Consider the following 17,413-nt stretch of genomic DNA (forward strand, 5'->3'; position numbering starts at 1 on the left):
GTACAGTTTTTGTCTGTGTTTGTTTTATTTTCTTCTTTCTTGGGGAGACACTGACACACAAAACAGAAAAAATCTACCTTGAACAGAACATAGACTTCCTTGTGAGATACCACTTTTTAAAAATGTTAATGTCAGACATTTCATATTATTTAAAGACACATATAATTATATATATTTACTACTTGAAATATTTTTGTTTCTTAATGAAGAAAGTTTAAAGATGAAAGAAGATGGCAAGCTACATGTATGGGGGCACACATGGAGGAAGGATGGTTATATCGGTCACTTATTCGTTTGCAATTTCACTATACTCCTACTACGTACCATGTCTATGAGACAATGTTGACTGAGTCTTAGTCCCTGTAGTTGATGAATTCACAGTTTAAAATAAGAAAGATAAGAAAAACAAGAAGTAATTAACAAACTACATGGTATTTGTATGACATATTGATGCACAAAGCATTATTAGAATGTGAATAAAGACACAAGACAGCTTGAATCTGATTGAGGAATAGGAGGGTCAGAAAAGGTTTCAGATGAGGCATGACATTTTGGCTGAACTCACAAGTTCAGGTGGATTTTCCTAGGCAGAGAAAGGTAAAACAAAATTCAAGTAGAGGAAATGGCATGAGAAAAGGTGGGCTTAAATGATCAGATGTTGAAAACACACTATATAGAAAAAAGCAGAAGGAATAGGGGGAGAAATGACAAGGCAAAGAGATGTGTGTTAGAGGGTGAATGAAGCCAGACTATAGATATGAAAGATTTGTTGGAGAGCTGGAGAGAAGTGAAGGAAAAATAGGGAGATAAGAATGAGATCTTTCTTAACAATTATCCACTTATAGTCATTCTGAAAAGCAGTTCTATTTAAAAACTGACTAGAATAATATTGGTCCATTTGTGGAGGTACAAAGATGGATAAAGTGTCTTGAAAAATTTTTAATCATGATCATAGAATCTTTCATTTCATTTTGAGTAAATTTAAATAATTACCCTCTATTCTTGGAGAAGCAGGAAGTGAAATGAAATCTCAATTATCTCAATGATATTGTATTATTAACAACTAAGGTATAGGATATCTCAAACTGAACCTCCAAACACCTTTCCTATATGGGTCTCCTGATTCTACAGGTATTAATACAGTAGACAAATAATATGCCCTCTCTTAAAATGGACTTCTTTCACATTAGCCTTTGGTGGGAGGTGGGTGTATTTCCAAGTTCGATGCATATAATACTTTAATGTTAGAATAGACAAAACCAAGACTAATAGAGATAGAAAATCAATGTCTAGACAGATAGCAAGATGCTTTAATAGGAAAGTCCAAATTCATCCTCCACTGATAACTTGGCATCATAACTCTTGAAAAGATATAATATGACTGAGAAGCAAATAAACAGTATGATTCTGGGCAGGGGGAGGGGGAATATCACCAGTCCATATACATTCTTGGGTTTATAAATGGAGGATGGAATAAGACAAGGTGAAAAAAATGACGGCTTGACAAACTTTCAAAACAATGTCCCTGAATAAAAGACTTTTCCGGGAATTTCAAAGTAGTAAGAAGGAGAAGGAAGATGAAAAAGAGGAGGAGGAGAATGAGAATTGAGGAAATACACCCAGAATTTACTTCCTCAAAATCATTTAGGCTGCATAGTCTGTACGTCTGCTGTCCAGAATCCTTCATCACAGGGTTCAAGCAAAGAAGACCATCAAGCTTTGCATGGATCCCATCATTGCAGCAATTAAGTCTCCTTGCCCCAGGCTTAATGATCACTTTCCTCACACAGACTTTATCAGTGAAATCTCTCATGTCATTTATTCCTGTTTGTATCAGACATCTCCAGATTTTAACTACTGTCACTAACAACTTATCTTCCACCATGTCATCATCCCTATAATAACACTCAACACTCCCTGGCCTTTTACCCACTCAACCTTCCACGCCCTTCTACTCTATATTTGAAAACTGGCACTCCAAAACCAACCTATTTCCCTCTACTTTGTTACTTCTCTAAGGGTTCCTTCTCCCTCTTTGCCATATCTGAACCCTGGTCTCCCTTGAGGCTATCATTACCCAGGCACCCTCTCTAGTGACCCCTGCTTATTATCTCATACCTCAAGATGCTCATTGCTTCCTTTTGTTCCTTTAGAACATGATTCTTCCACCCCATTATAAAAAATCCTTTTCATATGAGGCTCATGCCAATCAGCTTTACCATTCTCTGGCTCTCAATGCAGAAAAGTAATATTCTAAAACACTAGTTATAAAAATACTAGTTCTGATAGGCATTATATGAAAAAAAAAAGTTTCATGGTCTATGGAAGGGTTCAGTAAATTAGGTGCATGAGCAAAACCTAGCCTGCCCCATGAACTAAGAATGGTTTTTGCAGACCAACATGTGTAATTAATTTGATGAGAGGGAACACTTACATGGAATCCTAATTAGGTGAAAAGTTATCCCACAAAAAAGAATCTCATTCTTCTTATTGGTAGATATGTATTATAAAACATTACACTTAATTGTTATTTTACTTTGAATTACCTCAATAGAATTTTCTGGCAACGTGTTTTTCTGCCTTGTTACATTAAAACTTACATAATACTCTTGCTTTTGCCTCTTGTCCTGCAAAACCAAAAATATTTACTATCTGGCCCTTTACAGAAAGTTTGCTGACCCTTGATTTGGGGTAAACAACTAAGAAATATTGAATTAAACAGTATTAGTTTCTTCCTTCCTCCCTTCCCTTCCTTCCTTCCTTCCTCTCTCTCTCTCTTTTCCTTCCTTTCTCCCTCCATGCCTCCCTCTCTTTCTTTCAATTCAGGTTTCTTCAAAGTTTGCTAATTTCATTTTGAAACACTGAAATCCACGATATTATATAACGTTTCCTAAATACAGTTGACCACAATTTAAAAAAAAAACCAGAACATCTTACAGGCCAAATATTCTAAAACTTTTAAAAATGCAATTTAAAGTAAGTCTTATCACCTTAAATAAAAATTAACTGGTAACTGTATCATTATTTGTATCCTTAAAGATCTATTATTTTCACAGCTTTCAAATTGCATTAACACTTCTCCAAGATATGGGTAAACTTTTTGTCAGCAAACTTCAGTAGCAATAATAAAACTCATCTTGAGAAATTAAACATCAAGGATTGACTCGAATTGATTGATTTAGAGCAAAATTTTCATATTTTTCTTAAAAACAGCGTTTACAATCCACCAAATATTTAGTCACCATAACATTCTAGGCCAACCAAGCCAACACTTCTCTGTCCCAGCAGATCCCTTATTTTGTTTTTCTTCATCTTTTAGATTCTCTGATACAACAAGCCAAACATCCAGAGCAAATAAATCAGATCTTCCTTCAAAGTCTTTTCAAATAACTTTTTCCTTCTGTAAAATCTCTTTATTTTTAGGGCTTCCCTGGTGGCGCAGTGGTTGAGAGTCCGCCTGCCGATGCAGGGGACATGGGTTCATGCCCCGGTCTGGGAGGATCCCACATGCCACGGAGCGGCTGGGCCCGTGGGCCAAAATCATGATTCCAAAGAAACAAACCCACTATTTCCCTCATTTAAAAAAAAAAAAAAAATGTATGCATTCGACTAGCCTTATCTGCATGTTATTGTGCTATAACTATTGTAGTTTTGTCCAAAGTATTTCTTGATTTATCATCTTCTGCTTCTAGATTTTAAATGTCTCAGCCGTTCTTTAATTTCACTCCAACAGAATTCTCTAGTGACTAACACAGCAGATTCTAAGGACAAACTTCTTATTCTTTAAAAACTCAAGTGGCTATTTTTTTTTTTTATAGAAAATGTTTTCTACATTTTACTAACTAAATTCTTGAAGGTCATCACATTTGGGAGTAATAGATGCTACCAGAACTGAATTCATGCTAACTGAACTGTTTAATACATGTTTTATTAACCATATGATTAAAACTGGATGAGCTACCAAGATAATACACCTTGGTTTTAGAAATAAGACCCAAAGGAACCAAAGTCTCAAAAATTTACAATGACTTAAAAAGAAAGCATACTGATTAATTATATTCACGTTTATTAGTGGATGGCATTGCATATCTGCACATGTAGAAGAATCCTACTAATTTTAATGGCTTCTTAATATTTTATGCACCCTAATATATTTTATTAGTCTCACAATGATGACTTAAGTTGTTTCTATTCTTTTATTCTGCTTTTTGAATTGTACATAACATTCAAGTGAATTTTCTTTTTATGTGTTTGGGTCTATGTGCAACATATCCACAGGATAAATTCTATATTTAGAATTGCTAGATATATAGTACTATATTTCTTATTGGATACATTCGTTGCCCAATAAGAATGTGTGTGTGTAGTTTATGTTTATTTTTGATTTCTAATTTAATACCTTTGTGGTCCAAGAACATATTCTGTTTGATTCCCATTCTTCTATACTTATTGAGGCTTGTTTTATGACCCAGTGTGAGCACTTAAAAATACCCTGTATTCTGTAATTTTTGGGTATAGTGTTCTGTAAATGTCATTTATGTCATGTTGATTGATTGTGTCAATCAAATCTTTTATAGCCTCACTGATTTTCTGTACAGTTGTTCTATCTTTAACCGGAAGACAAGTGTTGAAATTACCAGCTAAAATTTTCAATTTGTCTATTTCTCTGAGTTTCTGAAATCTACTAAAGTATATATCTGCTTTCAATCTTTTCCTGGCTCTGGAGAATTATTACTTCATGTTTCTCAGAGACTATAGTTTAGGCTGTGGTCAATTCAAAATATCATAAAATATAGAGTTTCTTTTCACATGTTCAGTTTCTTTGTTGTTCTTAAGAAGGAGAGCAAGGGAAGAGCTCCTCTACCACACCATGTAAAGGATGCCCGGAGTTATTTCTGACATGAGGAATCTTGACATTAATGCAGAGCACAGTTTCTCTCAGAGAGTTCTCTTCATGCCGTTTACTAAAGAACAGTAAATCACTAGAATACTGAACTTTTCCTAATTAGAATCTTTATACCTCAGGGGTTGTGTAGCATGGGTCACATCTTACAATAAAACACTACTATAATCTTATTTTTAAAGTTTTTATTTAGACCGTTGAAGGACTATGACTTGACAGCACTGTAGGATAAAAGGTTAAAAGTAATAATAATAGATATGCAAAAGCTTAGCTGCAATGAAACAGAAGGAGTCTAATATCTAGAAACCTTCACTGATCATCATCTATGTTGTTACTCCATTCAAATGGTTTGCTTAGCAGGAACTGTCCAAAGTATTCAGTACATTGGATTATGTATGATCCAGATTTATAGTTTAAAAATGTGCAACCCTAGAATCTCTCGGGCTCTTACTCCACAATATATTATTTAATTCAATGTTAGGAACAGCATGAGACAAGAAGTGCTGCAGAAATTGCTATTTATGTTGGAAAACAAACAAATGGGGGAAAAGATATGGCTGTTACATTTACCTCATTATTACTAAATAACTCAAAATTGCTTAAATATAAGTTAAGGGAAATATAGGGAGTTTTATTACAGTGAGTTTTTATGGTTATTCTTTCTAGTACAAGTCTGCTAACACATTTTATATTCCTAGTTTGCTTTATTATCTTTTTACATTTGGAAATAATAGTTATAGTTTTCTGTTATTAAAAGTATAAACAAAAGAATTAAAGCATGTGATTGCATACAAGTCTACTCTATTTCTTTTCATATTGAGAGCTTCCTTATAGTCAGAGGGACGCCTTTAAATAAAGGTCCAAATCTTGCACCAGTATATAACTCCAAAACTCAACTTGCTGGTTACTTCCTCTAGGAAACTGCTCCATCACCTCAGAGAGGATTCCCCCTGCAAGATGAGGTCCATGTTGTAGGTGTTCCCAAAGGTGAGTATTCTCACCTTTAAGTCTATTTTCTGTGAATTCCTGGAACAGACATTGTGCCTTTTATACCAGTAATAAGTAACAAGTTCATAAGACCTAGTTAGAAGCTCTATGAAATTTTATATTTCATGCTGGATTAAACCAAATGAAGCACTTTAAATTAGGATAGAGACTACCACCTCCCCCCAGAAGAGATAAGTACATTTCTGATATTCCATCATTAAAACTGGTACTTTATATGACAGTATTGGTTTCCATTTGATTTTTCTAAATTTTGAATAAAACATTACAAACATAGCATAGGAAAAAGGCATTCTCAAATAGCATACAGTGAATTGATTTTCTTTTCTTGCTTTTTAATTATTATTACTAGATAGAAGCTTGGCAATATTTCTAATCACTGTCTAGATCTAAATCTAGGTCAGGGCTGGCCTTGCATCTGTCAGCATCTAAGTATCTTCCATTTGCAGATGCTGGCACAGGTTACAACATCTTCTCTAAGCAGCTTCTCTTTTATTATTTTCAATGGAAAACCCATGCCTGCTAACTCCATAGTTCAATATACAGTTATACATGCTATCAGAATTACAGAATTTGAGCTCCTGCCTTCAGAGAGTTTGTTTACAGTCCAAGGCAATCATCAAAGTCAAGTCAACACATACTTATCAAGTGACTTCTGATAAGGCCTGGGCAAAGCCTTTATTTAAAAGCAATACGAGTATAGCTAACAGTATGCAAGTTGCTCAGTTTTCTCCTTACATTGAAATAAGCAACACTTAACTGGAGGGAAATAATCTGAAATGTGTGCTTATAAAGGATAGTAATTTCATTTTCCATTTCTTTTGGAAATCTGAATTTGGTAGAAAAGTCATAAATATGCTGTTTAATAATTACAAGACACTAAGATTGATATTGCACGGCAAGGCAAATTAATTTTCTTTTAAATTGTACACTGTAATTGCATATTTTTTCTTTACACATGTACACTTATACTGTTACCATATTTTACTTATATGAGAATGTATTTCCTGTCACATTTGCCTACGTGATATACTAATGTAAATATACACCCGAATACAATGCAAATGTATCAGTCAAAATGGCTGAGGTAGTTTCAAGGTATTTTTGTTAAATCCAAACATAGTTATCCTATTATGGTTCATCAGTTATCCCCAGTCAAAATATTGATTATAGAAAACATATTAGCTTCTTGATATTGATTTTCCTGATTCCAAACTTGAAGTGAGACCCATTAGACCTTAGGTGTGTCTAATACTAGAATATAATAAGAAGGATTGCTTTTATTATTTCCTGGAACTAAAAACACAATCATTAGATTTTGTCCTGGGTAAAATGAAAAAGTAACCTTGTTTTTCATTTATCACCACTAATGAAAATAAGTGGAGTTTTTTTTTTTTTTTTTTTGTGGTACGCGGGCCTCTCACTGTTGTGGCCTCTCCGGTTGCGGAACACAGGCTCCGGACGCGCAGGCCCAGCGGCCATGGCTTTCGGGCCCAGCCGCTCCACAGCATGTGGGATCTTCCCGGACCGGGGCATGAACCCGTGTCCCCTGCATCGGCAGGTGGACTCTCAATCACTGAGCCACCAGGGAAGCCCTAAGTGGAGTTTTAAAAAAAGGTGCAAATTCATTTATAAGAGAAAAGGTCATCATGACAAACACTTGAGGATGTTATGGTATAAATTTTCTGGCAGTTTTCCTGCACCAATGTACTACCTAGGAATGAGCACCACACCACACACACCACAGTGAAGAACTGACTTGAAATAGACCTTGACTCTCAATGGCTGCTTTTCTTTATTTACTTCTATGTCACCTCTGGTATGTTGGTATGCTAGGACTCTAAACCCCAGACTTTCGTTCCAAGTGTACATGACACCAGCAGCAGGGAGTGAATGTGTGTGCATATGACTGTGTGTGTGTGTAGTGTGTGTATGAGTATGCACATGTATATCTTATATTTGCAAATGCTTATCATGTATTTCTTGAATACATCTTAATGACAATTAAAATGATTACTTTTATACTGGAGAAAAACACAATGGCCTATGAAGCAAAATCATATTGATTTCTAGTAGGGGACATGAGATTTCAGCAACATGTTTGAAAAATGCTACCTTAAACATCTGCCTTTCAACGAAGAAGGGTTAAAGTCACCCTGGAAAAGTCAATAAAATTGTTCAAAATGTTTACATTAATTAATGAAATTAATTAGTTAAATTTTCATTAAATCTTAATGAAAACTTAAGCAGTTACACCAAAGAAATTGAAACTCTCCTAGAGGCAATGAACCATTGCTAATCACTTAAGATTTTAATACAATTTTAAGGTAAATCTCTAGTAAGTAAAAATGTAGGTGATAGGAAAGTTTGATAAATTGTATTTGGAGAATTACCTAAACATTACGTTCTTCAAAAATACAGATAATGAATGTAGAAAAGTGATTTCTCTAAACACCTAAATTGTGATAAATTAAGTAACACACTGGATATTTTTAAAGCTTTATGCCATCGGAAGAATGGGTATGGTGATTTTATTTTATCCTGAATAGACTGAAAAAGTACTAGCAATATCAAAGAAGGAGTCTACCTTATGTTAAGTGTTCTTATCACACAAAACATTAAAGAGGGCAGTAAACATCTTTTGGAGGTGATGGATGTGTTTATGCCATTGAAGGTGCTGATGGTTTCATGAGTGTATACTTATTTTCATCTCAAGTTTTATAGTCTTTTGTATGTATTCAATGCAAAGTACAGCCTTTTGTATGTGTCAATCTTTTGTTTTTTGTGTTTTTTTTGCGGTACGCGGGCCTCTCACTGTTGTGGCCTCTCCGGTTGCGGAACACAGGCTCCGGACGCGCAGGCCCAGCGGCCATGGCTCACGGGCCCAGCCGCTCCGCGGTATGTGGGATCTTCCCAGACCAGGGCACGAACCCGTGTCCCCTGCATCGGCAGGCAGACTCTCAACCACTGCGCCACCAGGGAAGCCCTCAATCTTTTATTTGTACTCAATAAAGTGGTTTAACTAAATTAAGAGTCTAAAATGAGATTATTTGCAAAAATATGTAAAAACATACATATATGCATAATTTAATTTACTTGAATAAGTATTTATAAGACAATTTTTATTGTTGGACTGCAAATTTTAGATCTCAGTTTAAAACTTGATGTGTTCACCTCTTAAATATATTGTTATCTATCAAATCAGTTCTAGATTATACTAATGGCCTCTGAACCTAGCTCTCTGCCTTTGGACTCAGTTACCTACACTCTATTTTAAACTTTCCTGCCAGACCTGTCTTTTCAGGAATGATTTCTTTTCATATTATGCCATCTTCAAAACCTTCTTTGGCATCCCATTATCCATGGAAACGACTGTTAGCCTTTCATTAATTTCTTATTAAATCTACATTTTGCCTTGTGCTAAGATGAATTTTATGAAGAAGGAAGGGGGAGGAAGCTGAGGGGAAGACAGAGGCAGGGAGAGAGAGAGAGATAAAAGGAGAGAGAGAGAAAGAGAGAGGGACATTTAGCATATTCTTTCTTCTGTCTGCTCTGGAAAAGACTACAGTTTAGTGGTGGAAGACAGCAATGTAAATAAATAATATAAAATACTGTAAAAATTTGAAATAAAATAGAACAATATTAGAATCTTGAGAAGTAAGCAATTCACTTAGATGTAGAAAAGCTGGAAAAATTACCAGAGAAGAGGAGGGAAAGTATTTGACAAAGAGTTCTGACGAAAAGAAAACAACGGGTATAGAAAGGGGAATCACTCGGAGCACAAAGCAGCCCTGTGTCACCCTCTGGAAATTACAGAGTTTGGTCCAGGTAGAAAAACATCTGTGCTTTGTTCTGCGATGAAGTGTCAGGAGCCAGATGATGTGACAACTTAGTCACATCTTGTGTGTCACATCAATGACTTTGTGTGTCATCTCAGTGACATTTCATAACCTTGTGGGAATTGCTAAGGATCTGCATTGCTAACCATATCTCTGCAGGTGTGAATTAGAATGGCTAGCAATTGAAGAAGGGACGTTAGAAAATAAGCTGCAAAAATTTTTAGGGGAAAGATGATGAAATTCTGAATTAATTATGTTATTACATGAAAGGACAAGTGGGAATCAAATTAATAGCTGTCATTTATTGAGTGCTTACTATGCTGTGATGGCTAATTTTATGTGTAAATTTGGCTGAGTTATGGTGCCTGACTGTTTGGTCAAATACTAGTCTGGCTGTGAAAGCAGTTTGCAGATATGATTAACATTTACAATCAGTTCATTTTAAGTAAGGAATAATGTGGTTGGTCTTTATCCAATGAGTTGAAGGCCTCAGGACTGCAGCTCAAGACTGTGATATTAAATCTTCCAGCCAGCCAGACAGCGCCCATAATTGTTTGAGGTAGGTTCTCAATCTCTCTCTCTCTGAATACACATATACATATATAGCTATATACACTATTAATACTGTTTACTGGAAAATCTTGACTTGTGCACATTACCTATCTCATTTAAACCTCAAGCAAAACTGGGAGTAGTTATGATTTTCTTTCATTTTTAAAATGAGCAAGTTTAAGCTTAAAGCTTTCAACCTTCCATAAGTTACAAAACAAAAAACAGAATCTGAGCTTGAATTGAGTTTTTTCTGATTCTAGAGAGTGTATTTTAATCAGTGAAATGTTTTTTCCTTCTTATGCTCAGACTTCATCTGACTTTTAGAAGCTTTCGATTCTTACGGTAAAATTATAGATGAGGTATATTTAACTTTTATATATGAATTTATATGAATTCATATAATTATATGACTTTTCAAATGTTCTACAATGAGTGATTTTAACTTTTATAAGATGAAGTTATTTTGGAAAGAAAAAGGCTACGCCCTCTTAAACCAGAATTCTTTTCAACTGAATGACTAACATATTTCTTCCTGCTTCAGTATCCACCATTTCTTTTTATAAAACATTTGCTACAGCTGAAGTGGTCTACTCACTGCCTTCTCTAAATAATACATGCTGTATTGTGTCAGGTTTTTTTCCCACAAAGTTGGCCACAACCAAACTGTTTTCCCCTACACCTAGTGTTACTAAAAAATTCTCCATCCTTTGAATTCTAACTCAGACCCTCTTTATCTATAAATTATGCCCAATCTCTTACCTTTCTTCTCTATAGCCAAGGATTTATTTTACAGCAAATAAAATTAGGGAGTGAGAATTAAGGATGAAAAAATCAATTGTTCTTAGTTTATGAACACTACAGGACTCTGATTAATTTAATGCAAAACTAAAGTATTGCAGTGGCTCATCTCTGGTATAATCATATCGCTGACTTTTGCTGGTGGCTTCGAATAGTGACAAAGCCTGTCATATTCACATGAAATGGACCATTAGCCATTTGCAGAGACACACCCTTTAATTATATTGAATTTATGTTTACTTAAACAAAAAATAACCTCAACAAGAATGGAACTTATCCCAAAATTTTCCCAAATGACTTTGGAAAATGCCATTACAAAGAACTTAGGCTTATTTCTCAAAAAAACTAGTAACACCAAAATTCCTGAAGAAGTTAAAATTCAAGTGACACATTTTTTAAAATCTTTTAAAACAGTAAAAATAAACACCTCTAAAATACTATATGCTAGATACTTTTCAAAATGCTTTGTATTTATACATTAAATACCAGAATCGCATTATTAGTAAAGCACTGTTATTGTCACCATTTTAAAGATAAGAAAACTAAGGCATGTAGAGATTAATAGTCTCAAAATCAACAGCTAGTAAGTAATGGATGAGGATTCAATCACCTGCAAAATGACCCCCCCATGAGAGGATCTATGATTTTTGTAAATTTTTAGTTTTTTTATGATTTTCTCAAATATATTAAAGAATAAGGAATCAATAACAAATATGAATCATTAAAGAAAATGCATACAACTAATACTACTTCCTTTAGGGTATAAAACTTATTTTGGCACAGGTGTAGGTTGCTCTCAGGCTTGGAGAAAAAGAGTCATTTAAAACTAATCAAAGTTTTATACATTTTTCCTAAGGACTCTCCAGTGACACGAACATGAAGTTATCTGGGGTTTCTGTGTTCTAACATTTTGTGTGTTTAGAATTTGCCTCTGGCCTAATGGACCAGCTGTCTTGTTGACAGCAGCAGAGTGAAGCAGTAGGACTACAGCGTCTGCCCACTTCCTGGTGCCCACTCACCACTGTCCATCAATACACTGATCCTTGACTTCTCTGAATCAGACCTGCATCTTCATATCTAGCATGTCTTAGGCAGCTTCTGCTGCCACTCTTCAGGAATATCATAATGGAATGGATCTAGAGACAGCCCTACATAGGTATATTAAACACATTGTTTTAAATGTCTAAAATAGACACAGGATAAATGCAAATATACTGTCTATAATCTATGGTATTTGAACCACTGCAATATTTTTTCATTTTAAATTACTGGCTTGTTTTCTTCATAATAATTTAATCAATTATTCAACCATTTAGTGTGGATAAGGCAGTGAATACACTGTGTTATACAGGATTTCTTTATAAAATGTAACCATAAAGATGTTCAAGAAGCTTCAGGTCTAATGTCTGGCAACTTTGTATATGTTTCTCTCAATGTTATTGGTAAACCTTTAAGGTTTAAATAATCCCAGTTAAATATAGAATATAATATTTAGAATTATATAGAATGTAATATGAGGGAGGTCAGAAAGCACAGTCAAATGCTTTCATTTTACTACTGATGAAAATGAGGTGCCGAGAGGAAAAATGATTTGGCCAAAGTCACATAACCAACCACTGGCCGAGACTCTATCTCAGGTATATTCACGTCCAGAATATTTCAGGGTCCAGAAGTTTTTTAATGAAAAGATGCACTGTTTAGTTATAGTACATTATTCCACAGCCTTATTGTGATGTGAAATACCTGTTTCATCAATTAGCTTAAGAAAGTATTTCTTAGATTTATAAAATGGAATAAAACTAATAATATGCACTTTGTTAAGGAAAATATTTATATTTCCTAAATTGTCATAATGAAATGATGGTCATGGGAAATTAAAAAACATACCTCAACCCACTCAGCTGTTACTGAAGCAGCAATTCTAAGTAAATACAAGCAAACAAACAAAACTAGAGGATCCTAACTTCTGTTAAAGGTTAGGGTTAGGGTTGGTTGATCAGAATTATTAAAGGCAAATAAGATGAACATATTGATAAGAATATGAAGAATTTCAATTTACTAAAAGACGTATTTAACATTTAACACCCCTCATTCTTAAAAGCATAGTTCAAATTATATAATGTAAAACCTACAGAACACTAAAGAAAAAGACCATATATCCACCATCACTACTAAGGAGTTAAAGTCTTACGTACTTTAACTTATTTAACTTTAATTTATGTATTATGTAAAACATAATTATGTATTAAGATAGACCCAATAGGCACATATAAAACACTGTACCTATCGCAGGGAAAACATTTATAAAAGTTTACATTAAGCCATTAGGCCATCATTTTCTAAGTGACTATTACAAAGATCTGTTTTTGAACTTTACAAATTAGCTTCAAAACCCATTTCACATGTTTGTAAATTTAAAAACAAACATCAAAATAACACACCTGAAATAAGAAAATGCAATAAATATTTTTAAATATTCTAACTAAATACTATTAAGAGTATTACTATCAAATTGTTGGATGAAGATTAAGCAACATTTAAAGAAAATTCTATAGTCTTCCATGTTTTATTGGAACAGAAAAAGAGGACACTAACATTATACTAGAAAGGATCAAATAAATTTAAAATTTGGCTTTTTGAGAAGACAAATATGACATTTATAAATATCAACCAAAGTTGATCATGAAAATAAAGTACTTACAAATAATATTAGGAAACAAGAAAAAATACAGCAACACATGCTAAGATTAAAAGAACACTAAGAAGTTATAAAAATATTATGCTAAAAATTTGAAAATTTAGGTGAAATGGACTTTTAGAAATGCATAAATTACCAAAACTTATTCAAAAATAAATCTAAACCTTACTGTTACAGTCATAATAGAATACATTTTTAAGAATCTTCCCACAAAAAAAGAAACTACCTCACCATAACTAGGCACATTCATAGGGTAGCTAGTGCAAGAAGAATTTAATAAATTAGAAAGCAGAAAAATTGGAATGGAAGAAGCAATAATGTCATTATTAACAAATAATAGTCTGGAAAAACTAGGTGTTCGTGAGGATATGGAACAAAGGGGATTCTCACACTGTTGCTAGTAAGCATACAAACACACAAACAATTTAGAAATCAGTTTGGCCATGTGTAGTACTTTTGAGCATGCTCAAGCCATACAAGCAAGCAATACCACTTCCTGAGCAATTTTCCCTTAAAGTCTATATCCAGGCACCCATGAGACACAAGAATATTGTGAAGCTCAAACTGCTTTTATACATCAATCACTCTCTTTTTGAGTTTGTGATAATTCCAAAATATATGAGAAAAAAGTCTTAAGAGAACATTGTCAAGTGTAGACTTCCATCTTAAATTTTTGCCATGAACAGTGCTTTAAGAATAAATAAAACATGATGTAATAGAAATTTTACAGAACTAGGCCCTAGTATTCTTGGATCTCTTCTGGGTTTTATTATTAACTAGCAGTTTAATGATACATTATAAACTTTTTTCTTTTTAATTAGTTGATAACATTATACTGGTACTATTTGATATATTCTTAAATTAAAATACTAGATAAAAGATATTAAGGTAAATTAAAATCATCCAGTATAATAGGACAATTTTTACGAGTGGCTTCTGTAAGTATTTTCCACAGGGCCCTGGCTGACAGTACTCAATGCATACCAATGCCTGTGCTTACCAGCTGCTGCCCTTGGACGCCCCAGGCCGCGTACTGCAAGACGGAGTCCTCTACTTCTGGAGGATTTAACTCCCAAACTTCCCTTGAAAAAAGGTAAATATTTTTACATGAACAAATTAACACCTACATCAACAATTTAGTTGGACAGTTGCTCATGGAAACCAGAAAATCAAAGAACTTACCTAGTGTGTATATTGTAAATCACATATGAAGCAGTATACGAATAATGAAAAATCTGAAAAAAAAAAGAAGCATTATAGACCCTAGTTTGGAATAAAGGCTCCATCTTAATGGGTATATATGTTTTTGATAAAATCCAGGAAATCTAAAATTGGTTTTAGAGAGAATTCAAAATGTGAAATATTCTAGTTCTGGAGTTTATTACCCTTTCTGAGCCTTACTGTAATAACCTCCTAATCCTTCTTTCTACCATCAATCTCATTCCTTATTCAATCCACACTCTATATTTAGTATGATTCTGAATATTTTGCTAACTTGTTTAAAATATTCAGTGATTCCTCACTGCCTATAAAATAAAGTTCAAACCACTTCAGTGATATTCAAGGGTTTTGGTATTTTGGGTCCTACACGTTTTCCCACCCTTAACATCCACTACTTCTTTTCACCTAGTCTATACTTCAATTACCTTAAACAAATTCCTTCTGTATATCCTGAGTAACCTGAGCATCTCTCTCTCTCTGTCTCTCTCTCTCTCTTTTTTTTCTTTTTTTTAGGACATCCTACCCTCACTCAGGTGAAAATTTCCCCTCCTTCCATTATAGCCTCTGCATAGCCTTCAATAGAAATCTGTCTCACAGTTTACTTTCAACTCTTAGGACAATTCTCACCCTGTAACGTAAGTTAGATAAATATTTTAAGTACTTGTTTCTTTTTCCCACTAAAATGTTGTCAGGTCCAGGTGCGTATTGCCTTTGCATCCTCCACATTACCTTATACGGTGTCATGTTTGCATGCAACATGCAATCAATATTTGTTGAGTAATGATTCTGATGGGGAAAAACTCTTGCAGCTTAAAGTGTTTGTGGAGACAAAATGGGGTAACACCCCAATCACTTCATAGAAATAGTTGAAAATTTTGTGTTAAGTAGTTGGTTGCAAGTATGTATCTTCAAGAGACTTTAGTGCCATCTTATAAAGAGCCTTGTTTCTTTTTAAAGGGCATCTTCCCAAGGATCACAGCATCCATGATGGGATGACATTAAGGAACATAGTGGATGATGCAAAGATATCCCTATATTTTGGTTCTTACTAATTAAAGATGGTGGAATAGTAGAATACAGAGGAATGAGGAAAATTGCAAAAGACGGGTTAGGGAAAGAGATGATAAGTATGTGATATTTCAATGAAATTCTTTTTCTCTAAGCTATGTGGATGGATCTAGTGAAGAAAATTTTTTCCATCTAGCTATATTAAGTTATTATTTGCAAGATTTACAGAACTTATGTTGATACTTCCATTTTTCAGCATACAAGTATAAAAGTTTCTTTTATTCCTGTAGTGGATGTACGTTGCACAAATATAATACTGTCAATTGAAACTCCCTAGAAGTCAAATTGTTACTTCTCACTGCAATAGCTTCAATTAAACATGATTGGCCACATATTCTGTAAAGCAATACTAGTATTCTCTCTTTGCATTGAAATTACAATCCTTCCCCCATTTGTTATAATATTGTGTTTTACAATGAAGCTTTATTCCTCCATTTCTTTTGGAATAACTATTAAATCTGAGATTGCCTTCACTATAGAGTCATAGAAGTGAAAATAACTTTTCCTGGTGTCTATTTTGGCTTTCATATTGTGTTCTATAAAATTCCATATTTGACTACAAATTTTAAATCTCGAATTTACTACTACTATAGCTGACAAAGAGGTGAGAAATGTGACCACCTCTATAAACATTTTTTTTCAACTCAGAAAGTTCTGCTGGCAAAGCAAACTGCCAAGTGAGCACTTGGTCTTCAAAGCAGACAAATGTATCAATGACGTTATGGGTGAAAAGAAACTATTCATCCCATCTGTTAACCACCTAACACACTGTACCTGAATTCTAGGCTCACATCCATCTTGAGAGTTCCTGTGTACTACTGTTTTAGTCAAAGCAAGTCAAAATAACCACTGAGACAAAACTGGATGGATATAACCATTGAATGTTGGTCTCTATCATATTTATATAATACAGAATTATAGAGGTTGCTGGCTCTTCTCAATGTATGAATCCAAAGAACTTCGACGGTCTCCCAATGATGGGATTTAGAGAGAGGGATATATAAATCCACTTTCTGCTTTGTAGTTCTTAGCCTAATACAGCATTTGTTTCTCTCAGCTGGTATGCTGAAATGGAAGATCACAATAAAGAATTTAACCTCACAGATACAGAGAACAAACTAGTGGTTGCCAGAGGGAGGAGGGTCAGAGATGAAAAAAACAGGTGAAAGGGATTAAGAGGTACAAACTTCCAGTTATAAAATAAGTCACAGGGACGTAATGTATAGCACAGGGAATATAGTTAATAATATTGTATGTGCATAAACTATAAAAATATTAAATCGCTATGTCGTATACCCGAAACTAACATAATATTGCAAGTCAACTATA

General features: G+C 34.1%; 1 protein-coding gene across 1 annotated transcript in view; it reads right to left on the reverse strand.

Moving 5' to 3' along the window:
- DPP10 (dipeptidyl peptidase like 10) overlaps positions 1-17,413 on the reverse strand; it is a 662,859-nt gene that overhangs the window by 132,226 nt on the left and 513,220 nt on the right. Inside the window, exons 6-7 of the mRNA XM_065880921.1 lie at positions 14,978-15,030; positions 14,796-14,877 (exon numbers count right to left, since the gene is read on the reverse strand). Of these exons, the coding sequence (XP_065736993.1) occupies positions 14,796-14,877; positions 14,978-15,030 (135 nt within the window). The remainder of the gene's footprint in view (positions 1-14,795; positions 14,878-14,977; positions 15,031-17,413) is intronic.

Source organism: Phocoena phocoena, chromosome 7, assembly GCF_963924675.1.
Source record: "Phocoena phocoena chromosome 7, mPhoPho1.1, whole genome shotgun sequence".
In the NCBI taxonomy this organism is placed as follows: domain Eukaryota; kingdom Metazoa; phylum Chordata; class Mammalia; order Artiodactyla; family Phocoenidae; genus Phocoena; species Phocoena phocoena.